At 41.5% G+C, this 25,906-nt stretch overlaps 1 protein-coding gene across 1 annotated transcript in view; it reads right to left on the reverse strand.

Moving 5' to 3' along the window:
* Nucleotides 1–832: 832 nt before the first annotated feature.
* The window catches only part of LOC135107836 (uncharacterized), a 29,879-nt gene continuing 4,805 nt past the window's right edge, over nucleotides 833–25,906 (reverse strand). The window contains exons 3-10 of the mRNA XM_064018121.1: nucleotides 23,493–23,497; nucleotides 22,892–23,157; nucleotides 15,431–15,552; nucleotides 13,783–13,855; nucleotides 11,589–11,600; nucleotides 8,768–8,901; nucleotides 5,297–5,501; nucleotides 833–4,601 (exon numbers count right to left, since the gene is read on the reverse strand). Of these exons, the coding sequence (XP_063874191.1) occupies nucleotides 4,403–4,601; nucleotides 5,297–5,501; nucleotides 8,768–8,901; nucleotides 11,589–11,600; nucleotides 13,783–13,855; nucleotides 15,431–15,552; nucleotides 22,892–23,157; nucleotides 23,493–23,497 (1,016 nt within the window). The 3' untranslated portion in view covers nucleotides 833–4,402. The remainder of the gene's footprint in view (nucleotides 4,602–5,296; nucleotides 5,502–8,767; nucleotides 8,902–11,588; nucleotides 11,601–13,782; nucleotides 13,856–15,430; nucleotides 15,553–22,891; nucleotides 23,158–23,492; nucleotides 23,498–25,906) is intronic.

Here is a 25,906-nt window from a genome sequence, read left to right on the forward strand (position 1 = left end):
ATATATATATATATATATATATATATATATATATATATATATATAATGAAAAACAAAAAGTTATAACCAAATACATGAAACTTTGGTGTGTGTGTGTGAATTGTTACGTATGACTGTGGAGAGCAAACTTTAGTGAAAAATAAAAACATTAAAAGCCGTTCACAATTTGTAACTGAAAATCACGGAGCGACGTATGCAGAGAGAATTTGTGATTACCTGTGAAGGAAAAATCACACCGTGAATTGTAACAAGAGGAAAAAGCTCAATAGTTATGGCTTGACTGTGTGACCAACTGTTTTTTTTTGTCCGGCTGATACATCTCTCTCTCTCTCTCTCTCTCTCTCTCTCTCTCTCTCTCTCTCTCTCTCTTTGGTATGACGACCTAGTGGAAACGACTAGAAGCGATATGAAGGTTTCGAGGGCACGGTGCGAGACACCCTGAGAGACAGATGTACAGGCGAGGGACTCATGAACAATAAAGCAAATGAATAACTAATCTAATCGCACGCAAAAACAAACCATTACATGAGATACCTTAAGAATGTCCCGAGGCTCCGTGGCTGGTACTCACCTCTGTGGTCTCAGGTAACCTTCGCGCGAGGCTGCCGTCTGCCGTCAGGAAATGGATACCTGCACGTATACGAACATTTTCCTTCATACTTTATAGCTTGGGCAAGAATACTGATATGAATACCAACACCGTGCTACCGTGTGTGTGTGTGTGTGTGTGTGTGTGTGTGTGTGTGTGTGTGTGTGTGTGTGTGTGTGTGTGTGTGTGTGTGTGTGTGTGTGTGTGTGTGTGAGCCTCGCAGGTGCAATGATCACACATAAAGCTGTCAGAAAAGGGCACTTTTATTACGAACTTATACATACAAAATTCAACTTCCACAGCGGGACCAGACAGCGCCTCGCCCACGCTTGGCTGGCGGGGCGCTGGGCCGCACGCCGGGGTGGAGCAGAGCTCGGGTGGCAGGCTCGCCGCACGCTGGCCTCAGTGACTCACGCGCGACACTCGCAAGCAGGAACAAGGTACGTACACTGACGGTAACACAACAATGCACATAACAAAGTACCGTATGGACGAAAACCTTCAATATAAATTTGTTTTCACTGCACACATCATTATGTACAACACTGGACAGGAGTCACTTTTCTGTTAATATTCATAAATATATTAAGTACCTATGCTCAGGTTACACGTCATCAGAATATATATGTATCTCAGAATGCTCCTTCCTTCCTGCAGGCCACCGGCATGAAACTTGGACATGTTTAGTATTTTCCTGTAAATGTCAAATAGTTCACATGTGTAAATTTCATGCCTTTGTATGAAATAGCTGACTATAATTGTACAAAACTCCATTGAATATATATATTTACGTATTTATGAATACATTTAAGTTGAATGTATATACATATTGATTACCAAACTTCAATGCCAGTCATATCAACATGGATCTATGTTTGCTTCATATAAATCGTAGATATCTGTAAGCTCAAACGCAGACCAGTGTACACATCTTAAACATTAAGAAAATATATCTGTAGAGGAAGAGAAAGCCTTACAAAACGTTTAGAAACAGAAGCGTTCACCCCAAACATCTCCGGTATCACAGAGGGAGCGCGCGGGAAAACCGTATCCGAATAAAATCCCCCATTTTATTCGGATACTGCGACAGCAGCTGCAAAGTGTCTGAGGAAGGCTGCGACGAGGTCCCTCAGACACTGTGCACCGGGAGGAGGAGAAGGAGGAGGAGGAGGAGGAGGAGGAGGAGGAGGAGGAGGAGGAGGAAGAGGAGGAAGGATGTGGCAGTGTGGCATCAGGGTCTTGTACTGCCTCAAAAACATGAGTCAGTGGCGTGGACTGCAAGCATTTTCGTTTTCCTTGTGTGTGTGTGTGTGTGTGTGTGTGTGTGTGTGTGTGTGTGTGTGTGTGTGTGTGTGTGTGTGTGTGTGTGTGTGTGTTATAGGAGAGTGGATCAGGGAATAAGAAAATTACACAGCACAGGAAAGACTGACCAGAAAGAAAGAAAGAAAGACTGACCCGCGAGATGACAAGGGCGAAGGGAGGGTGTGCCGGTCAGGGTGCTAAGCTAAGGGTGGGGCGCTGAGGGCGTCACTCGGCAAAAACGTGAACAATGTAAGGACAGAAGACGTGGCCCCGAGCTGGAACCAAGTGTGACGTCCTCTCCCACAGAAGTCATGTCCCACTAATGAAAGAAAAGGACGAGAACGCCTCGAATCGCACCAGTTAAGGCCCTGAGTTACTGCTTGCCTCGGATAAAATGGGTTTAACGCGAGCTGCTGTCCACTGACTTTCAACACTCCCAATGCAGAGGCTTTCTTTTCTCCTTTTTTTTTTTTTTTAATCTTTCTCTGTCACCGACAGCTGTTTCTCGCTGCGACACGAAGCTGTACCTTTTTCTTGAAGAGAAGGACTCCATACTTATGAAATATCTTTGTTAACTGTGATAATATCTCTCTTACAAATCGTTATCAAGACTGAAGATTTTCCAAGCATTCTAAATACAAATGACAACAGAAATTTCCCTCAAGAAAAGACAAATGAGTGGACGGTTGATTCCACCTGATTTCCCATCCATTTTGACCACTGGAAAGCGGCGTGAGATAAATCCTTCTCTCACTCTCATATTCATCAGACATCACTTCCCAAGACGTTGAGCGCCGCCGATCACGCTTCCCCCCACACAGCCGACGCCCGTGCGTTCATACGTAGGCTCAGCGGCACCAGAATTATCTTTATCTTGCGTAAATGTAAGCAGGTTGCTGCTGCTTCATGTCAGCAAGCCACGCAGAGTGACCCGAAAGCCTCAGAAACGTTATGCACCACAAAAATATTTGGACCTGTGCCAATATTATGTACATCAAAATACGCCATCTGAGAATCTCCTTCAGAAATCTCCAAGGAGGTTGTGTCCATAAACCTCGAGTATCTAGGAAGATCTAAAAATGAGTCTTTACATTTACAAAAAGCTCCACAAAGTAGTTCATAAACTCACAGAAAGCTCTTTAAATGAGTTTACAAACTCTTCCGAGCCTCTACATGTGAGCTATTAAAAGGCTTTCCAACTGCACAAATGAGCATTTTAAACTCTGGGGAAGCTCCATCAATTAACTTTTCGACATACACACACAGAAACACTCACGAGGGGCAGATATCTGGACGCCTTGCCGTGGTCACCCTCGCGGCCCGCACCGCCACACCCGCAGACCTACACACACTTTTCACTTCACACACGCCCGTGCTCTTCACCATTTTCTCTCAAAAGTCTTGAGAACTTTCTCCATGAAGCTTTCCCAAGGAAGAGGAAGATATAGAGGAGAAAGAAGAGGACTTTAAACACGATTCCTGAATCCACAGCTGGCGGCTCCTCCTCTCAATCTTCCTCCTTCTTCCTTCTCGCCTCCTTCTCTTCCTCTTTCCCTTCCTTTTTCTCTTTTTTAGCCCAGTCACTTCTTGTAACTCCTAACTGAACCCGACCCGCCTCCCCTGTCCGGCCGGCCATCACTGCAAGTTTTAAGTGGACGGCTGCGTTACTCAGGGGAGCGTCGCCACTCAGGGCTAGGCGGGATTGACCTCCGCCTCGCCGCCGGACGCTGTACAGGAAGCCACGCACTCTGGCTGGACTTGACCTTCCCGCAGACTCTTGTTACAGTCTTGTTACCTCACGTGACAAATATAATGGAGAATTACATAATTTTTCATGATTTTGCATAAGAATTTTGTTTTAAAATGGGAAAAAAATTGTTTATCTTTCTATAAAAGATAATTTCATAATTATACAAAAAAAAAAAAAAGCTTCTGATGAATGTCAAGATTTTACACTTTATGTGATACAATCTATAAGTATGAAATTAGTTTCTTAACTCTAATTACATCGAGACAAATGATACAACGTAGTGGAAAGAACTGCATCTGATTACCATCCCAGACAATAATGGCGTTCAGAGTCTCGTCTTTCAGAACCCTCATCAAGCGTCCGGACTCGCTGCTTCCTTCACGACACCAAACCCTCGATCAGCGTCATCACGTCCTTATGTTCCTGCCTTCCAGTCCTGCACAGAACACCACCGCAGGGCCCCAGTCCAGGTCCTTCCCAAGCCTCCAGTGGGGCGTCACTTCCACTGCCACTCCCACCAGTGCATCTTTCAGCACGCACTGCCTGCCTCGTCCTCATAATTGATTACATGTATGATACAACAAGTCACACTCAATTTTCAGTTCATGTTCCCCATGCAAGTATAAAAAGCACTCGTCGCCGTGCCCTCCTCGTCGTCCCCTCGCTGCGTCGTCCCAGCCTCGCTCCGCTACCTTCACCTTTTCCCTCAATAAGACACGACCTTAGATTTCCACTGGGAGACGCGGAAGACTTCGATCACTTCAAAACTTGGTAGCGGTGTAGAGGTGGTCGTCAGCCCCCGGGTGGGTGGTGTGGATGATATGGGCGGTGCTGCAGGGGCGAGTGGTGGGCGTGAGGGCGGGGGCGAAGCTCTGGGTTAGCGAGTGCGGCGCTCTTATGGTGAGTGGACGAGCGGGCGAGGCTGGTGACAGGAAGGTCTGCGGGAAGGTTGCCAGGGGACTGTGGACATGAGGGATTAGTGTTATCCTTCTCTGACAGGGATGCATAAAGGATTTTTACAACGAATAAAAACAGCGACAGATCCCTAGGTACAGTACTTCCTGGGTTACATGACTACACTACTGCTCTATTCTGCCTAAAAGTAAAATAAATAGGACACTACAGTAGAAGACAAAAGTTATTGATACTGTTCTACTGAGTGATATAACTATAGAATATATCCTTGACTTGCAGTAAAGAACTCACTTCGAACTTCTAATGTGCAGGTGTAAAGACTGCAAAGTACTATGCATATACAATATTGAATAAAAAAAAAAAATAAATACACAAATAGGCAAAGGTAACACGAATACTTAAAGAAGGAGAAGGAAATACAAAGCCAGAAAGGCAAACAAACTGAAAGTTAAGCAAAACAGAACAGCAACGCAAAACAATGTGAACTAAAATTGAAAAATAGGAGAACGATATCAAAAGAAAAAAAAAAATAAAAAGAGAGTAAGAGAGAGAGAGAGAGAGAAAAAAATACACAGACGACGAGGTGGAAAAATAGAGTACAAGGACACAGTAAAAGAAAAGAAAAAAAAAAAAACGTAGACAAGGACTTGACAGGCAAAAGGTAACAAGGGCGGCGACACAGGTGCAGGAGGAGGCCAGGTAGCAGGTAAGGGGTGGCCAGGTAGCAAGTAAGGACTCACCCAGAAGCATAGCCACCCTCCCCTCCACTGATGACATAGGGGTTGCTGGAGGGTGGGTAGGGGGGCGAGACGGGGCGTGGCCCGAGGGCGGTGGTGGCGGTGCGGACAGCGACCAAGGTGGAATGCGGGGCGCAGTAGGGCGGCGGCAGCTCGACGGGGCCAGGACCTCCGTCAGACACCGTGCTGGACCGGTCACTCATGGACACTGAAGGAGGGAGGGTTAGGGGATACAATAAATAAATAAATACATACATAATTAAATAAAACACATTGGCCTTATTCTCTCTCTCTCTCTCTCTCTCTCTCTCTCTCTCTCTCTCTCTCTCTCTCTCTCTCTCTCTCTCTCTCTCTCTCTCTCTCTCTCTCTCTCGTCTCATCCAAACTTTAAAATTTTGTCATAACTATATTAATATTGAAGAGTTTTCTGAAGAACCCATCCAGTTTCCTAATTCTTTTCCAACTCGTATCAAATCTGGAATATGTATTGCAACTGTGTACGTGTGTGTGTGTGTGTGTGTGTGTGTGTGTGTGTGTGTGTGTGTGTGTGTGCGTGTGTGTGGTTTAATCTTCCGCTTCCGTTTACACAACTCGAGGCTGAACAGATCGTCACAAAAATTCGAAGTTTAAGAAGTGCTGCGAAGAAGAAATTTTCGTAAACAAGAAAAGAAAATAAAATAAAAAAGAAAGACTCACGGAGCGGCTCAAATAATACTGCCACTCTAATATTCATTGAGTACGAGCCTAAAGAGAAAACCCTAATTCTAATTTACCCATTGCAGAACTTAATGAAAAAAGTGAAGACAAAACACCTAACATAACTTCTCCTGTGAGTACGTCATTCATTCACGATTTATAAGTTGTGACGGAAACCTCGGCCCTGCCTCCAGCGTGTCTCTACTTTTCATATTCTCTCCAAAAATAAAGGAAAAAGAAGGGAAAGAAACAAAGGAACAAGAAGTGTAGTATACAGCACTAAGATACAGTAGGAAAATTAGGAAAATAAACAAAGCATTTTTTTCAAGCATATGATTTAGGCATCTGTTGTTTTCCACGAGAATCCAAAGGAGCAGAAAGAATGAAAGAAAATGAACCAACAAGAAGTGCAGCAGAGACAAAAATATATAATAATCAAATAAGCAAAAAACTTTTCTCTGTCATTTATGTATATCCTATTGTTTCTAACGGAAGACCAAAAGAATGAAAAAAGAACATACAACAAAAGTCTATACAACTTGTGTGAGTGTGTGTGTGTGTGTGTGTGTGTGTGTGTGTGTGTGTGTGATGGTGAACTGTTACCAAACTCTTCAACATGTGTCTTTAGTTTTCAAATTCTCTCCACGTAACTTATCACTAAAACTTTCTCTTTCTCTCTCTCTCTCTCTCTCTCTCTCTCTCTCTCTCTCTCTCTCTCTCTCTCTCTCTCTCTCTCTCTCATTCTCTCGTCGCCTTGTTTGCTCCACGCCGTACGGTCAACACACCTCCTCCTATCCGTCTCCCTTCATCTTCCTTCATCTTCCTTCGTCTTCCTTCTCCCATTAATGACCACATAACCTTGTAAGCCCCTCACTCACCAGCAAATCCTCTCCCTCCTCTCCTTCCTTTCTCTTTCTCTCTCCTCTCCCTCGCTCTCTCATCCTCTATCCATCACTCCCTTACCTCTTCTTCCTTCCTCCATCATCATGTAAACTTGGCTCATTATCCCTATCTACGCCATCATCAATTTCCATTTAACTATTCCTCTTTGATTCCCGACCGGCAAGGAAAAAAACAGATAAAAAAAAGAGGAGGTCGGTGGGGAAAAAAAGGAAATGAGTCTGAGGGAGGAAAATAATGTAATTGAGAAATCTTACGAGGGAGACCAAACTAGGAGAGCCTAAGGGAGTAATTATCAGGTAGTTAGGAGAGATAAAATTGATATAATGGGTCTAGGAGAGAGAGAGAGAGAGAGAGAGAGAGAGAGAGAGAGAGAGAGAGAGAGAGAGAGAGAGAGAACGGAAGGGGCCTAGCGGAGTTGGGGACGAGAGGGACACAACACAGGGACAAGGCGGATGCGTGGGGTGGGATGGGGGGGAGAAGGGGGAAGGGGGAAGGGGGGAGTGCCTTTTTTTAGGAGGACCGCCATCAAAGGGCCCGGCACGGTGCATAATTGATTAACTGGTAAATTGGCGCAACTGCTGGGCTGGTTGTCATTCAGGGCAGCAAGTCCAGCTCAACCTAATTTAAGCACTGACTAAAGAGTTCGGCTGATCCGGTTACTGTGCAGTCTGAAGTAAATTACCTGCCTCACTTCATTTGAAACCCACAACTGGTCCTTTTTTCTCTCTCTCTCTCTCTCTCTCTCTCTCTCTCTCTCTCTCTCTCTCTCTCTCTCTCTCTCTCTCTCCTTTTTTTTGTTATTAATTAATTTGCTTCTTTACGAGTGTTTGCGTTATTCGAAATCCACTTCAGGTGTTATTTTTTCTTTACTGACATGATTTCACTCTCACCACTGTTCTTTTTGTTTTTATTCGCGTTATTTGAATCTCTCTCCTGGTTAAATTTCTTCATTTTCGTATGTGAAGCCCACTGCTGGTAATCGTTTATTGCTTTCGCTATCTGTAACCGATTCCTGTTTTTGTTTACGTTATTTGTAGCTGACTAGTATTTTCAGTTCAAATTACGTACTTTTATTTTCATCTGAAGACCACTGAGTCTCGTATTTATTCATCTGCAATTAATTTTAACTACAAGAGTATTACACACAACGACAACCAAATTTTAGGCTCATAATGCACGCCTATATTTCATCTGGTGTCCCAGCGACTTTTATTTCTTTCTAAACAGAGTAATTTATCATCGGATCACATGACTTATCTTTTTTCTCATTTGAAACCCGCTTGTAATCTCTACTTTATTTTTCTGTCGATTTATGTTCATTTCAATATGTGACTGTGGATACGAAAGTGTGGAAGTACGCGCCTTGCTTCAGTTACCTTCCTTTACTCTGGCTGCTTGTTTGGTATAAACATAAACATCTTTTACGTGAGACACTATTTGTATAACTGTATTATATAGAAACGAAAACAGGAAAACGGTAAGCATATCATTTAGTACATCATAAGAAAAAGAGGAGAAAACTAAATGGAGGGATGGGATCAAAAAGTTTGTTAGGTTGGGCTGGAACAGACGGACAGCTGACTGAAATGAGTGGAGAAGGATGGGGAAGCCTTGGTTTTAAAGTGGAACTGTACTCGTAGAAGCTGATGATTATGAATATGTCGCAGGTGAAGTTAAGGTTACAAGTTGATTAACAGATTAACACACTGCATTCACTTTGAGTTCTGCATAAATTCCTTGGATCTGACAAATCTCACAAAAAAAAAAAAAAAAAAAAATCAGACTGACAGATTGATTGATGGACAACGCTTAATACAAGGAAGAGAAGCCTGCAGATGAACTAGTGGCTATGACTGCGTGCCTGGGAGTGGTTACCTGGGCGGTGGGAGAGGCCGCGGGAGTCTGCAGAGAAGGTGGGCAGACCGGAGCGTCCCTCATCCCCTTCCAGCAGGCGGTTGTGGTCCACGTGATGGTTGCTGGTGGACCCTGACTCAACGGTGCCGTGAGACCTGAAGGGGTGTGGCGGTGGTGGCGGATTAGTGATGGTGATGGTGATGGTGCTAGGTGTGGTTGAGTAGTGCTATGTTATGTCAGTGCTGTGGTTGATGGTGGTGGTTCATTGTGGAGGGTGATGGTGCTGGTGATGGGGCGCCAGATAATAAGCCAGTCATTAGCTCTCTTTACAATTTAGACGTGAGAGAGATTCATGGCTAGGTACTTGAATAACTCCACCCAGCAATACTACTAACTGTAATTTATGCATTTGAGATTGTAACTTGTTTTTGTATCAATTTAAATATAGTATGCATATCCCGAAGCACACAGAACGCAAATAAAACATCGAGGTTACGTTTAAAATATTAGCACAGATTCGGCAAAACACTTAAGAACATTCATTACATATATAGTTCGTAAATTGTGGCTATTTTCGTTGCAAATAAAGAAAATCAATCGAAAATTCAATCAAAACGCTTCCAATATACGTACTTATTATTCAGAATCTGTTGATATTTTTGTTACAAGTACCAATACAAATTCGATAAAACGTTTACACAATGCATTCATTAATCAGAATCTGTGGATGTTTCGCTCCAAGTTGAAAGTTTAAAAACATCAACACAAATTCAGTAAAACACTCACAATATAATTATTATTTGGAAAAAAAAAAAAAAACGAAACATTTGCGTCTGAATAAATACTGGACGTTATGTGTCTGGTTTAAACAGAATACGAACATTTACAGAAATACTTGACGCACAAAACACTTGCAATATCCGTGTTAATAATTCAGAATCTGGTATATTTTCGTTACACTTTAGACTAAATAAATATTGAACATTACCTTCTGATTGGTTCCATGTACAAAAATGTAAAATAATCCTTTACGAGCAATACAGGAGCAGATTTGTATTCATTATTAACAATCTGGGATATTTTTCGCTACACTGCTCTAAGTGACTGAATGAACGATCTAAATGCACACCGGAATGAGAATGGATACAGGTGCTTCGTGTAGAGTAATCCCGAGAAGTAATACAAAAAAGCTCAGTGAATCTTATGTGCCTATATAAATCGAATAGATATCAATGTTTGGATTAACGATCAATTTTATATTAAGAGTTCCGCAGTGACCAGAATGAACTGTGGGTGTGAAACGTGAAGGTAGTTGTCTGATAGTGATTGCTGGGCCGAAATATTTTGTACAGCATGTCATCATTTCTTTGGGGAAGCGTGAAGTACAAGAGTATCACAATAACTGACTGGACGGCTGACTGGCGACGTGTGGTAACTCTGTCTACCTTGAAAACCAGTTGGGAGTCTTGTATCAGCGTGTCTTGAGGAGCATGACCACTTAACAGATAAGAAAGAAAGAAAGAAAGAAGAAGAACAAAAAAGAAAAAAAAAGGCCGCTAACTGTACTACACTTGAAATTCACAGGGGTCTTTTTTTTTCCTTACTGTTGAGGCAAACCAGCTCGAGTCATAAACCCAATAAAAAAAAAAAAGATAAAAAAATCTCGTCTGATGAATACACGGACATTACTATTTCTATTAGATCTTTTGAAGATAACTTGAATAAACAAAACCATTTTTTTTTTTTTTGCTCTTTACTTTTCTGGAGGTGACAATAAATCGATTACTCTTTATCACTATCATTAGTTTCTTTCATAAAAGCTTTTGTAATCCTTGCCAAACCTCGTTTTAACACAAGGAATAAGAGAAAGAAAGGCTGGAGACAATTTTCGAACATCCAATCAATCCGAGTCTTCTACTAATTTAAGAAGCTTGTGGAAGAGACAATCACATTAACTCAAGCCGCTCCCTCAGCTGTCGAGTTCTGGCCAAAGTCCCCCACAAGTAATCATCTGAAAAGTGGACAGTTTCTCTTTCCGAACAGTGGCTGCGGCGAGGTCGTGTGGGGAATGTAGTGGTGGTGAAGGTAGTGATGATGGCGGTACTGATAGCGGTGTCGTGGGTAATCAACAGTAGTGGCTTGAGAGTGGCAGTAATGAATATGGAAGTGTTAGGAACGATACTTTCTCTTCTAATAACCCGAATTATTTGAAAAGAGAAGGGAATCAAGGCATATGCAGAAATATGATGGCTAAGGTTACTGGAACTCTTTTTAATCAACTATTTTGGAAGCAGCAATTATTATTATTTTTTATTATAATTTGTTTAGCCATTACCAAACCTACTTTATACATGAAGAAGTTATAAGATGTGGCAGATATTGAAAGGTAGAAAGGCTCGACTATGAAAATATATGACAAAGGTTGTATTGTAATGTGTGTGTGTGTGTGTGTGTGCTGAAGTGTAGTACTTCTATTTGTTGTCTATTTTATACACCTTTGCTGAAATATGTTGCAAAAGTACAACAAAATTATGGAATTCAAGAAAAAAAATACTAAAACTCACATTGAAATGAATATAGAGCAACACTATAAATGACTGAACGTGCTGCATGAATACGTCAACGCTGTGATGGCAAAAACAAATACATAACTCGGATTTAAAATGACACACAACAACACGCTGTAATACGCGGATGTCACAACGTGCAAGTAAAATATAACTTTGGCATTACGTAAAAGTGAGATGCAAAAAAAAACATTAATAATAACAATAATAATAATAATTGATAATAAATAAATAAATAAATAAGCAAATAAATAACAGAGATGAAAGATACTGACCTCGATGAAGCTCTGCGGAAGAAAAGAAGAAAAACAAGCATATTTAATACAATGAAAATATCAGCAAGAATAAGCAAAATAAAACGAAATAATGTTATATAAAAATACAGACAACAATAGCAAAGAATAAATAAATAAATAGGATATGTTACAACTGGGAAAGAGAATAGCACATTGAAAATAAATAAATACATAAATAACAGTTGATAGCAAGACAACAATGGTAAGAAATATGTAAATAAAACCATAGTATTCTACATTACAACTAAAGGCCACTAAAAAAAAAACAAATAAATAAAATAAGTAAATGAACTAAAAGAATAAATAAATACATATATAAATACTACTAGAACTATTATTATTACTACTACTACTGTTACTACTACTACTACTACTACTACTACTACAACCAATACAACTAGTACTACTACCACTACCACCACCATCACCTACAAACAATAACAACAACAACAACAATGAATCACACACAATAAAAAAAAACACACACACACACAAAAAAAAAAAAATAAATAAAATAAAATAAAAATAAAATAGAAAGAAAAAAAAATCACACCAACACAAGAATGAACCAGCAAAACGATTCCACAATATTTAGTTGGGGAAAGCAATTCTGTAGTGATGACGGGGGTCTGGGGATTATGGGCCGAGCAACGTGACCTGGGTGTGTTATGGGTCAAGGGGGCACGGGGGGAGGAGACCAGGTGAGGGAGGGGAGGGTTATGTGAGGTCATGAAGCGGAGAATAAGGAGGAGGAGGAGGAGGAGGAGGAGGAGGAGGAGGAGGAGGAGGAGGAGGAGGAGGAGGGATACAAAAGAAGAGAAGGAGGAGGAGGAAGGACAGAAAAGGCAGAGAGAGAGAGAGAGAGAGAGAGAGAGAGAGAGAGAGAGAGAGAGAGAGAGAGAGAGAGAGAGAGAGAGAGAGAGAGAGAGAGAGAGAGAGAGAGAGAGAGAGAGAGAGAGAGAGAGAGAGAGAGAGCAAACAAGGAAGACAAGATTTAGTAGGAGAAAGTAAGAAAGAAAATATAATGAAGGAAGAATATAAGAGGAAGGAATAGAGCAACTCTCCAGGAAGGAAGAAAAGAAGGAAGGAAGGAAGGAAGGAAGGAAGGAAGGAATAAAAAAAGCCAACAATGAGATACAGAGGGGAAAGACTGACGGAAGAGGAAGAGAAGGAGGAAGGGAGGAAAGAGGACAATGGGAGTGAGGAGGGAGGAGAGGAGGAACCCCAAGAAGGAGAAATGGAGAGATTATAAAAAAATGATGCTTCCACTTATGAAATGAAACTGTGAAATGAAAGCAAAATACAAAAAGAGAGGAAAGGAAATATTATCCTACAATGCTAATATTTAACTCAAGAGAACGTGCGTGAATACAAATGGAATGATGGAATGGAGGAAAATATAGAGTGAAAAATGAAAGAGATGCGGATTGAAATGACGAGAGAAGAATACAAAATAAATCAACAAGGTTAAGGGAGAGGAAAGATTGGATTGACGTGGAAAGGGAAAAAAAAAATGAAGAGGAAAAGAATAAAAGTGAAAAATCTGAAATAAAACGAAAAAAAAAACGAAACGAGAGAGAGGCCAAACAAAGGAAAAATAAGAAAAAAACAGAAAACAAAAAGTCAACCAGAAAGAAAAACAAAAAAGACTTAAAAAAGGAGGCAAGAAAAGGCAGAGTAGAGGATGAAGTATTTGAAAAGAATCTCACTTTAAAAAGAAAAGAGACAGAAAGAAAGGGACTTGATTAAAGACAAACTTAGAAAACTTTCCTTCAAAAATACTTGGTAAAGGTTAATGCAAAAGAGGAAGATTCCCTTTGCAATTAAGGGAACATAATGAGTTCCTTCTTCTATCAGGAGAGAGAGAGAGAGAGAGAGAGAGAGAGAGAGAGAGAGAGAGAGAGAGAGAGAGAGAGAGAGAGAGAGAGAGAGAGAGAGAGAGAGATCGGTGAGCGGTGAGGATGGAGGGAACAGAAAGACGGAGAAACAAAAGCGAAACAGACAGACAGACTGACAGAAAGTTAGCAGTTCAAAACTACACACACACAGACACACACACACACACACACACACACACACAAACCATTCCTCCTTATCTCACCCCACCTTCTCTCTCTCTCTCTCTCTCTCTCTCTCTCTCTCTCTGTCTAACCTGACATGACCCGCCACTGACCTTGAGAGTGACCTTGGCGTCTCGGAGGGCGTGGTGGTGCCGGAGAAGCTGTACATGTTGGCAACCCCCGAGGCTGTGGAGGGACAGTGCATCTGGTAGAGAGGACCTGGAGGGAGGAGGGGCTGTGAGAGAGAGAGAGAGAGAGAGAGAGAGAGAGAGAGAGAGAGAGAGAGAGAGAGAGAGAGAGAGAGAGAGAGAGAGAGAGAGATAGCCGGCAGCAGTACAGACAGACAGACAGACAGATAGATAGACAGCTAACAGAAAGACGGATGGACAGATAGACGGACTGGTACTCAAAGCAGAAGACAGACAGACAGACAGACAGGGAAAAAAGAGACAGGCAAATAAACTAGAGACAAATAGGCAAAAAAAATATATAGAGAGAGAGAGAAACAGACAAATGAGCAGTGACAAACAGACGGTGATATATTTAGACAAACAGAAATTGGGTTTACATGAGTTACAAACAGACATAATGACACACAAACACTGAAAACACATAACAAACAAGTAGCAAAACAACAACAACAACAACAACAACAGCAGCTACAGTAAGACAAATGAGACAAACAAACACAGATACAAACACCGACAAACAGACAGATGGGGGAAAAAAAACATACATAAACACCATTTTTTAAACTCTCTTTAGTAATTCATTTTCCACTCACGCAAAACAGAACCAAAGGGAAAAAAAAAAAGAAAAAAAAAAAAACTGACCAGCCCGCCACTCACTCCCAGGCAAATCAAAGCTGGACCACAAACCGCACAACTTCCACACTTACGTCAATAACCTCACGAGTGGATGGCAGGGTGGACAGGATGGGTGGATGAGCTGGATGAGTTGAATGAGTTGTCTGAATGACTGGAATATGAATGAAAAGATACTAAGACTGACTGGATGGATGGATGAGTGTTTGAACGGTTGAATGACTGGCTGTATGTATGTATGAATGGGTGGATGACTGGTAGATGTATGGATGACTGGTTGAATGTGTGGTTAAGTGGATGAATGCCTGGTTAGATACATGGATGAATGACTAGTTGGATGTATGAATGAATAGAGAGACAAACCGAATGATTGGCTAAGGATGTGATTAATTATTTGATTATCTGATTAACTGATTGGGTAGTGATTTGGTAATGATGTGATTGGATGACTGCATGGCTAACCTGGACTGGCTGTTTGACTTATTACCTAACTGGCTGGCTTGCTGACTGACTGCTAAACTGGTTGTCTGTATGACTGACCTAGCGTAGGACCGTCTGACTAACTGATTGGGTGTTTGTTTGCAGAATGACATAACTGACTGACTGGATAGCTGTATGACTGGATAAGTGATACCTAACTGCATGACTGACAAACTGGCTGGCTGACTGGATGAGAGTGTGACTAAATGGCTATCTGGTTACCTGACTGGCTGATTTGTTGTTTGACTGCTTGACTGAGTATCTGTATGAGTAACAGGATGAAACTATAGCTGACTGGCTGACTGGATGGCTAGCTACCAGACACACACACACATACACACACATACACTCCAAGAGGGAAAAAAAAAGAATTGACCTCCTAGAGTAAAAAAAAAAAAGAAAGAAAGAAAAGAAAAGAGAGAAAAAAGGTGAGTCTTAAGTGCCGTCCCCTGCTTACCTCCATTAGTGGGCTGCCGTTTCTTGTAGAGAAGGCAGCAGGAGCAGTGGAAGCAGGACACCACTACGATGACGACGACGGCCACTGCTACCCCGAACACCACCCCGAGGCCCAGAGGCAACCTGACGGAGGGGAAACACGTGGGGAAGTAAAGAAGAGCATTAACTAAAAGGAAAAGGAAAATTTAAGGGAATATGAAGTACAGGAAGACAGAGATGGGAAATTACAAAGAATAAACGAAAGAAAGTGCAAGGGAAAAAAATAAGGGAAGGGCAAAGGAAATGAAAGGAAGTGCAAGAAACATGGGGAAATACGAGGAAACATAAAGGAAGGTATGAGAGAAACATTACAAAGTACGAGGAAACAAAGGAAAGCAAATGGGAAAAAAAGTAGGGAAAACACACGAGACACAAAGGAACGTACAAAGAAACACAAGGGAAAGTAGAAAGAAAAAAAACAAGGAAAAGTACAAGACGAGAGAAATTACAAAATAAACAGAAGGAAAAGTACTACAAGGAAACAGAAGCTAAAAAAAGAAAGAGTAGCAAAACGAAAGAAAACGAAAAGTACGTGAAAAAAAACAAGAGAGTAAAAGGAAACAAAGGAAAAACAAAAAAAAACAAAGAAACAAAAAAAAAAACGCAACAAAAAAAACTAAACAACGCAAAAGCATGAAGAAACACATAGAAAAACACAAGGAAATAAAAAAAAACACACACAAGTAAACATCAAGAGAACACCGGGGACGCCAGGTAATCAGGGAGCAGATTTCAAGCCCAGGACGATGTGAACTTTAGAAGACTACGATGATAATTTTCCCTCCGTCGCAGCTCCCTGTTTTAGCATTCTCCTTCGTGCCTCTCAGTACAAGGGGGACGCAAGGTAACTTTTTTTATTCATGTCGGGAACTTGTAGAGCGCGCTGTCTGGGATCAGTAATAAGGCGGAAGCCCAAAAAGACTAACTAGCCGTGCGAAAAAAAATAAACAAGAAACTTTCGGTGTGGAAAACCAGATTACTAAGCAAGGCCTTCGCACACTTCGTTCTGAACTTCTGCCTGCGCTGGAGAGTTCAAAGAGTAAAGAAGTGATGGAGGGAGGATGGAGAGAGGGAGATGGAGAAAAAGAATAAGAAATAACAGGAATTTGATGTGAAAAACTGGATGAAACGAGAGATTTAGCAGTAAGTTTTTTCATTCTTTTCACATCCATCCTTGATAAGTGGAGAAGAGGGAAGTAAATGGAAGGAGGATGAAGAGAGAGAGAGAGAGAGAGAGAGAGAGAGAGAGAGAGAGAGAGAGAGAGAGAGAGAGAGAGAGAGAGAGAGAGAGAGAGAGAGAGAGAGAGAGAGAGAGAGAGAGAGAGAGAGAGAGAGAGAGAGAGAGAGAGAGAGAGAGAGAGAGAGAGAGAGAGAGAGAGAGAGAGAGAGAGAGAGAGAGAGAGAGAGAGAGAGAGAGAGAGAGAGAGAGAGAGAGAGAGAGAGAGAGATAACAAGAAACTGAAATGAAAAAACTGCATGAAACCAGAAATTTAGCAGTAAGTTTTTTTATTTATTTTTCCACATCCACGTCGATAATTCAAGAAGTGGAGAGCAAATGGAAGGAGGGTGGAAGGAACGAAAGGAGAGACACGAGAGAAGACAAAAAATAAGGGAACATTAATATGGAAAACACAAAATGAGCTATGTTGATATAAGTTGTACAAATACGATCAGAATTCCTTCTAATATCGCAGTGTAGGTGTGAATGGAAGAAGGAGGAAGGGAGGGAAGAACCAGATAAGAGGATACAGAAAACTTACGCTAAATTGATGTTGGAAAGACGACCAAAACGAGGGATTTACAAGCAAGTCACGTGGTATACTACATTCCCTCTAATCAGGCGGTGGAAGGAACGGATGAGGGGAAGAAGGTAAGGAAAGGAAGAGATAAGACAAGGGAAGACAAGGAATAGAACAGACTTTATGTGGTATAAATGCTTAAAACGAGGGATATTAGACACAAGGAGATGTAAGTCTAACATTTTCCTCCTAATGCATGATGAAGAAGTGGTTGAAAGGAGACGGGAAGGAAGAAAACATAAAGACGAAGGAAAATAAATTGTATGAAGTAAAATTAATGTTGTACAGATGCTCACAATGAAAAAAAAAATTAGATGCCAGGAGTGTAAGTATATTTTCCTTCTAATACACAGCAAGGAAATGAATGAAAGAGAAAGAAGGAAAGGATAGAGACAAAGGAGGAAAATGAACTGTATAGCATTTAATTCATGTAAGAAAAATACACAAAAGGAGGATTTAGAAACAAGGAGTTGCAAATATAATACTTTCTTCCTAATACACAATGCAGAAGTGGATGAAAGAGAAGGAAGGAAAGGCGGAGATAAAAGAAAGAAAAGACACGATAGACGATAAAACTAACGTAGAAAACACACACACACACACACACACACACACACACACACACACAGAGGGATTAAGATACAAGTTATATAAGCATGACACAACCCTCCTAATAACACAGTGAAGAAGCTGATGAAAAAAAAAAAAAAGAAAGAAGAGGAGGAAGGAAGGACAGAGACAAACGAAAAAAAAAAGATAAAAAATGGAATCTATGCAGAAAAAAAATAAATAAATATGAGATGTGCAGATATGATACATTCCTCTTAATACGAATAATAACACAGTGAAGGAGGACTGGAAGGAAGGAGGAAGGACGGAGAGGACAAGAGAAAGCCAGACAAGACAGAACAGGGAATTAACAATGAAAAATAAAAGACACACAAAACTAGGGATTAACACACAAGCCGAACAAGTATACACTCCTTCTAATAACCTTGCTTTGCCCCGGAGGACCTTTTACACTCGAGCAATGTCAACAAGGATGAATGAGTCACGTAAGGGGAAGGAAGGAGAGAAGAATAGCCAGCCAGCCCTTCCTCCTCACTCCTGTACTGCCGAAGCTGCTGGCGAGGGAGGCGTTTGTGTGGGTGCCTTTGAAAATACGCCTGAATGCCTGTCTGTTTATTTCCCCCAAGTCTCGGAGAAGGGAAAAATGCATCACAACAAGAATTTCATGGAACGCGGGCCCTCTCTGCTTGCTATTTTTTGGCCGCTAGAGATCAGGGAGCAGCAGATTTCAAACAGAGGATAATAATAATGTGCTGAGTGAGTTTCCCAACGTACCCAGAGACTCTACTACTCACATTCCTCTCTATAATACCAGTACTAATGATGATGCTATTAGTGAAGTGGTGGCATAGGTGTATACTGTAAAGCGCTCAGTTCAGTGTCTGTATGAACAGGTGAGAACGAGACACTTGCCGCTCTCCAGGTGACCACTTGAGAGGAGAGGAGATTATTGACCTGGCGCTGTATGGATGAGAGAGAGAGAGAGAGAGAGAGAGAGAGAGAGAGAGAGAGAGAGAGAGAGAGAGAGAGAGGAGAGAGAGAGAGAGAGAGAGAGAGAGAGAAGAGAGAGAGAGAGAGAGAGAGAGAGAGAGAGAGAGACGAGGGACATACAGACAGAGGAAGAAAGTCAAGTAAACAGATAGGCACAGAATAGACGGACGAAGAATGGTAAATCACGCATACACACACACACACACACACACACACACACACACACACACACCGGCGTCTCGGGCATAGCAGAGGAGGGGGAAGATGGCTGGGATGCTTGTGTTGATTTAGACTTTAAGAACGTTTTGGAGCGAGCGACCGTGCATCACGCCGCGGATTAGTGTGCAAGCCGCGAGGGAGATGAGGAAAGGGTTCTGTGCGCGAGTGGATGAAGGGCTTTCTTGCCAACAGGGAAATGAGAACACATATCTGGGAGGGATGAGTGAGGCTGCACGAGGGTGAACACTGGCGTTCCTGAAGGGGCTGTTTTGGACGCTAGTTGTTTTCCTGATGTGGATAAAAGCAGGAGCGTACTGGACGAGGGGAAGGGAGGTGACAGGTAGAGAGGATGTTATGAGGAGTGTGAGTATGTAGATTTATGGTCTCTATAGATTTTTTTTTGTGGATAAGATCAAAGAGCAGATTGTGTGCTGCCAGAGTCTGATTGTATTGTCATTCGTGGGCGTTTGTTTATTCAGCAGTGCCTCAGTTCTCCTATATATATACTATTTACTCAAAAAATTTACTTGATCGCAAAAAAAAAAAAAAAAAAAATTTAAAAAGTCACAACGCATATAAAACAACCTCATTATATGGGTTGTCTTTATAATCGGTGGTATGATATGCAAGTTAACCACGTAATTCATAACATTAAAACTGAATATGCTACTATTCTATGGAGTACCTCAAAAAAAAAAAATAAATAAATAAAAAAAAATAAACAAATAAAAAAAAATGAAAACAATGTAGATTTTCCTTCATTACAACAAAGAAGGACAAAAGTATAATTCTTTCACTGGTCGCTAAGAGTCCACAGCAGGATCAGCCTCTGCATTGGCTAACAGGAAGGCGGCAGGTGACGTAAGCCATATACCTGCCCACGCTGTCAAGTCCTGACGAGACTTCCAGTGGAGATGGGGCGCTGCGTCCTGTACTTTATCCTCTGGTGGGTGAGCAGTTCATATCTCAAGGATGGAGACACGAACAAATTGTAGCAATAGACGAATGCTTTACCGCGATGGGGGATAATGACGAAAATTAGCATATGGGATATGCACGTAACGAACTTAGATGCTACACTCGAAAATTGTAGGGAATTGAAGAAAAATCAAGATACGCAAAAACTACTGCCACTATAGCTATCGATTAGATGCCCCGAGGTGTGCTGACGGAGGAATGCACACGAATTGTATAGAAAAGTATAATAAAGCTAGATATGTAGTACTGAGAGAACAGGACACGACGAGGTGAACTTGATGCTATGAAAACAGGAAGGACTGGAAATAATAAAGGTTAGGTTAAAATGCACACACACACACACACACACACACACACACACACACACACACACACACACACACACACACACACACACACGTCGAGTCCTTTACGTTATCCACAAAATTGTAATGGATAAACCCTTTTTTTTATCGAGTCGCCATTTTTGTGAGCCATAATCTATCATTTTTCAAAGTATTCAGCGTTAATTTTTCGATCCTTTTCTCGAGGTAAGTTGAAAATATCAGCATTTTCAGGAACATTTCATTCTTTTTTTGTGCTTTTTTTTGTGTGTGTGTAGGTGGTCACTATATTCCTGATGAGAGAGAGAGAGAGAGAGAGAGAGAGAGAGAGAGAGAGAGAGAGAGAGAGAGAGAGAGAGAGAGAGAGAGAGAGAGAGAGAGAGAGAGAGAGAGAGAGAGAGAGAGTGTGTTTTGAAGACTCAATACATATTTAGCTATCTTTCATTTATTCACTGCTAGTAAAGAAAAATCTCCAAAGAAATCTAAAATAACCTTCAGATTGATCACTGCAATTCCTGCTATCTTTCTGGCATCACCAGCAGCCACATTTAGAAAATCTCCCTATATTTTCTTTCAAATCAAAATGCTCCAGTATAATTCTCATCAATTCGTGGCAATATATACCTAATCTATTACCTTATCGTTTTCTAATATTACTTGAAATCATACACTTATTATTACTTATGAGCTGTGGCAGTTGCTACAGACTTGTGAGAGTTGGAACAAAAAACGTATAAACATATTGCTAAACAACCCACTCATTAAAGAACATTGTCGTCAAGGAAATTGTAACATTTTTTTTATTATTCTTTTCAGATACTTCGTGGTGGTTATTGGTCCTCGTAGATTATGAGTGGATAGAAAACGGTTTATTTGTGTTTTAATATCGCGGCATGAGCAGCTAAAACAAAGAGCAACACACGGGGCTAACATCACTCAAAACTAAGATAACAATACTGGACCTTTAAGACGATCTACTCATGCCCACTTATCTGAACCTATCTACATGTATCATCGTCATCATCACCATCATCATCATCATCATCATTACTGTGTCTTCTAGGACATCCCAGCAGAACTTCCAGACTCTTACCATGCAGTTATCTACCTGCTCTACTTCTTCAAGCTGACATCATGTAGCTGAGTGTTCACCTGCTATCTGTCTGGCGCCGGTCGTGTTTTGCTCATGTCCAACACAGTCTGTTTTGTTTCCTTTTATCCTAAATTATAGCCAAGGTGTCCTCCACTCTGATCTGCTTCCTAAATCCACGATGTTTTCTTCTTATCTCTCCTTTTTTTCCCCCTTTTTTTTTCTAGATCCTTAATGTGTTGCTTTTACAAATGTACGTATCTTTACCTTACATAAAAATTAAATGCTGAACTAAGTTTCCTGATTTGTACTTATTTTTTTTCCTTCATTTAAACCACAATGTACGAGTATACCATGCCTTCTGAGATAATCCGTCCAGGGTACACATCGACAAGAACTCAGAGCAGGGGTGGCAGACAGCGGGTACGAGACAGCCAGGCACCTTGAGGGATGAGTGACTGGACGGAGGGCGAGGCGGGTGTCCAGTTCCCGGCGCTACGTGAGGCTGGGACGAGGTAGTGACTGGGAGGCAAACTGATTTTCTCTTTTATATTTCGTCTTTTCAGGGAATCAGGGAAAGAGAGAGAGAGAGAGAGAGAGAGAGAGAGAGAGAGAGAGAGAGAGAGAGAGAGAGAGAGAGAGAGAGAGAGAGAGAGAGAGAGAGAGAGAGAGAGAGAGACCATGCTAAACTTGCCACTCCGAGAGACAAAAGAAAGGATGATGGTGATGATGATAATGATGATGATGACAATAATAACAGAGATGATGATAGTGAAGATGAATGAAAACAGACGATGACATTACAAGTATAACCTTATCATTTCGCATCGTGACCTAACCAGACTTGCCAATACACATTTTTTAGATCCCTCGCGTCTCCAGGGCAATCGCGCGAGCAGGGAAGGACTCAGACATCCTAAAATTAGAGTCCTATTTTCCGGACCCGAAGCTCCCAGTCGATAAAATCCCCCGTCATATATATTTTTGCGACTTTCCCTCAATTATCCCAGCTGCCACATTCCATCTATATTTCCAAGAACATCTGGCCACTTTTTGCCAACGTGAGGAAAATTCTTGAAGTCAGTTCTGGTCGTGGCTGTTCAGGGGTCACCTAAGTACATACCTACACACACACACACACACTTAATGTTAAATAGAAAAGTTTAATATAATGATAGATAGAAGTCTCTCTCTCTCTCTCTCTCTCTCTCTCTCTCTCTCTCTCTCTCTCTCTCTCTCTCTCTCTCTCTCTCTCTCTCTCTTATTTATTGATGTGTTAATTTATCTATTTACCCGCCAATCAATCAATCAGTCCATCTATCTACCATCTATCTATCCAACTATCTATCTATCTATCTATTTATCCATCCACCTCCTACTCTCCCGTCCCACACACACACACACACACACACACACACAGACTGACAAAGGAACTCAAAACACGAGGGACTCACTGTGGGATGTCATGGGAAAGAGCGTGCATATCCTTCTTATTACAGCAGTACTTGTAGTTATCCGTGCCGCAGCAGTAGACAGGCTGGTCATTGTCTTGTCTTGGGCAGGGGAACCCATTGCTCCACTTCCCGAACGTGTCGATGTAGCCAGAGCAGTACTCCTCTCCCAGCACTGCAAGGGAAGAGAGAGAGAAAGAGGGGCATGAGGGGAGGCTAAGGCAGTGTGTGAGGCGGGAGAGTGAAGACAGGCAAGCGCATATGTGGAACTGAGAAAGATGCAGCGTGGGCGTAAAAGGTGATAGTGCTTCTGACAGGTGAGAGAGAGAGAGAGAGAGAGAGAGAGAGAGAGAGAGAGAGAGAGAGAGAGAGAGAGAGAGAGAGAGAGAGAGAGAGAGACGGTAGTAAAGGAGAAGAGGGATATGAGCGGAGTCTACATATACATGACGAAAGGAGAGGGAGGAGAGTAAAAGGGATACCAGAGAGAGAGAGAGAGAGAGAGAGAGAGAGAGAGAGAGAGAGAGAGAGAGAGAGCACACCACCATACATCACCCCTTGTAGTGACAGTTCGATAAAAGCGTGGGAGAAATGCCTGACTCCACACCTCTCCTGATGGCGGGGCAGAACACACGAATTTAGGGCGAACATGAAATATTCAGAAGGATTATACTTATCTCGGGGACTAGGGACTGACGGAGACGTGAAGAGGAGATAGACGGGTGAGAGACGGAAAATTAATGGGTAGAAGATGGATGATAATAGTAGTGATGACATAACAATAATAATAATAATAATAATAATAATAATAAGATTGGTAAAAGTAATAATAACAATACTAATATTACTACTACTATTACTAATATCGATAGAGTAGTAATAGTAGTAGTAGTAGTGGTAGTAATGGCGACCTCAGTTTGCAATCAGGCCACATTCACACGGAGGTTAGTGAAATGAAAAGGGAAGAATTATTAACCCAAGAAAGTGCAAATGTGCCGAGGTGATTAGATAAATTATCGCAAGAAATGTTAATGAAAGTCTTATTGCGTTAGATGTTAAGAGATTAAGGTAAAAGAAATAAATAAATAAAAAAAATGCATGTATGATATATTTTTGCACGAACATAACGCTTAACTGTAAATTCTCTCTCTCTCTCTCTCTCTCTCTCTCTCTCTCTCTCTCTCTGTCTCTAATCGGATCCGAGCTATATTTGGTGGAGTAGGCGGCGGTGTTGTGGGTGGAGGTGATGTATATTCCCGAATTTATGAGGGCAAGGCAGTCTCTCTCTCTCTCTCTCTCTCTCTCTCTCTCTCTCTCTCTCTCTCTCTCTCTCTCTCTCTCTCTCTCTCTATACGAATTCTGGATCTCGCTTCACTCAAGATACCCTATTTTTTTCTTCCTTCCATTTCTATTATCATATGCCTCTCTCTCTCTCTCTCTCTCTCTCTCTCTCTCTCTCTCTCTCTCTCTCTCTCTCTCTCTCTCTAACAAGCATCTTACTATTATTTCAACACGTGTAATTATCATCAAAAGCTTAATTCAGAAGTTATAATTTTCTTTATTGTCCTCTTTTGTTTTTTCTTTCTTTCTTTTTCTCTTTTTTTTTCTATTTTTAACCGAGGAATATAATTTTTTTCCCGTCTGGTGAGGAGCAGAATGACACGTTCATTACTGAGGAGGAGAAAGAGAAGGAAGAGGAGGAGGAGGAGGAGGAGGAGGAGGAGGAGGAGGAGGAGGAGGAGGAGGAGGAGGAGGAGGAGGAGGAGGAGGAAAGTGGCAGGAAGAATAGGGCAGCAACGTCAGCACCACCACCACCATCACCATCCTCCTCCTCCTCCTCCGCCTCTTTCTCTTGTTCCTCCTATTCATCTTCTTCTCCTCGTCTTCCTTTTCTTCTTCCTATTCCTCCTACTTACTCTCCACTTTTCTGCTTCTCGTCGTTATCATTCTTGTCCTCCTTCTTCTCCTTTCCTTCATTTTCTTTGTGCTAAATTCTTTCCTTCTTCCTTCGTATTTTTCTACATGTTATATACCTCCTTCTTTCCCTCTTCTCCTCCTTTCCTCTTTTTTCTTCTCTATCTCGTCTTCCTCCATCTCTCCCTTTACATCTTCCTTACTTTTCCTCATTTTCTCCTTCAAATGTTCTCTTCCTTCATCTTTTTCTCCCCTCCTCTCCCTTCATAACCTAGATAGCTCTATAATCTAAATGCGCATTCATTACGATAACAGCCTCATAAAGGTCACCAAAGGGATCGATGCAGTGTCATATGGCGTTCTGGTAGTACCGAAAGCACCGCCCGTCCACTTGAATATTGTACTTTTCACGGTTTCCATTTTTCTCTCATCACTTATGGTTGGAATGACCTTTCCTCAATGGGGCAGGCTGATGTCAAAAGTCTCTTCGTTGTAGAGTAACGCAATAATGGGCCTTGGCTTTGTATTTCATGCAGGGAAGAGCTGTGTATTGATCCATCTCTTCCTCACTGTGCAGATGTTCACTATGGGTTTGGTAAATTGTAATACCAAAAACTGATCTTCCTGGCATTAATTTCGCGGTAGTTTTCATTAGTTATTCGACCTCGACTGAGTAGATGGTGTAAGAACGTTTAAGTGACAGAAACGGAGATGCAGTCACAGGAATTGGAGTGTTGGAGAGTGACGTGTATAGGAGGGAACATTGAAGACTTCAGCCACTGCCACCCCTTCAAGAAAGCTCACATGAAGCAGTAACGCAGCAAAAACCATGTGTTACTGTGTGTAGTATTTGCTTATTACTGATGCATAAACAGGAGGAAAGAAGTAAGCTATGGAAATTCAGGACCAGTTAATGTGTTTGGTATTTGCTTATTGTATTGATGCATAAACAGACAGAAGGAAAAGATACAGCTATGGAAATTCAGAAAAAGTGTTTTATGTTACTTCAAGATTTGCTGTGTTAGTTCTTCCACCTTCAGGAGGAAACTGTAAAATGAGGAAGGCGCCGAAGAGAGAGCACCAGGCATTATTCTTTGGGATTAACTC

Source organism: Scylla paramamosain, chromosome 16 (assembly GCF_035594125.1).
Source record: "Scylla paramamosain isolate STU-SP2022 chromosome 16, ASM3559412v1, whole genome shotgun sequence".
Classification (NCBI taxonomy): Eukaryota; Metazoa; Arthropoda; class Malacostraca; order Decapoda; family Portunidae; genus Scylla; species Scylla paramamosain.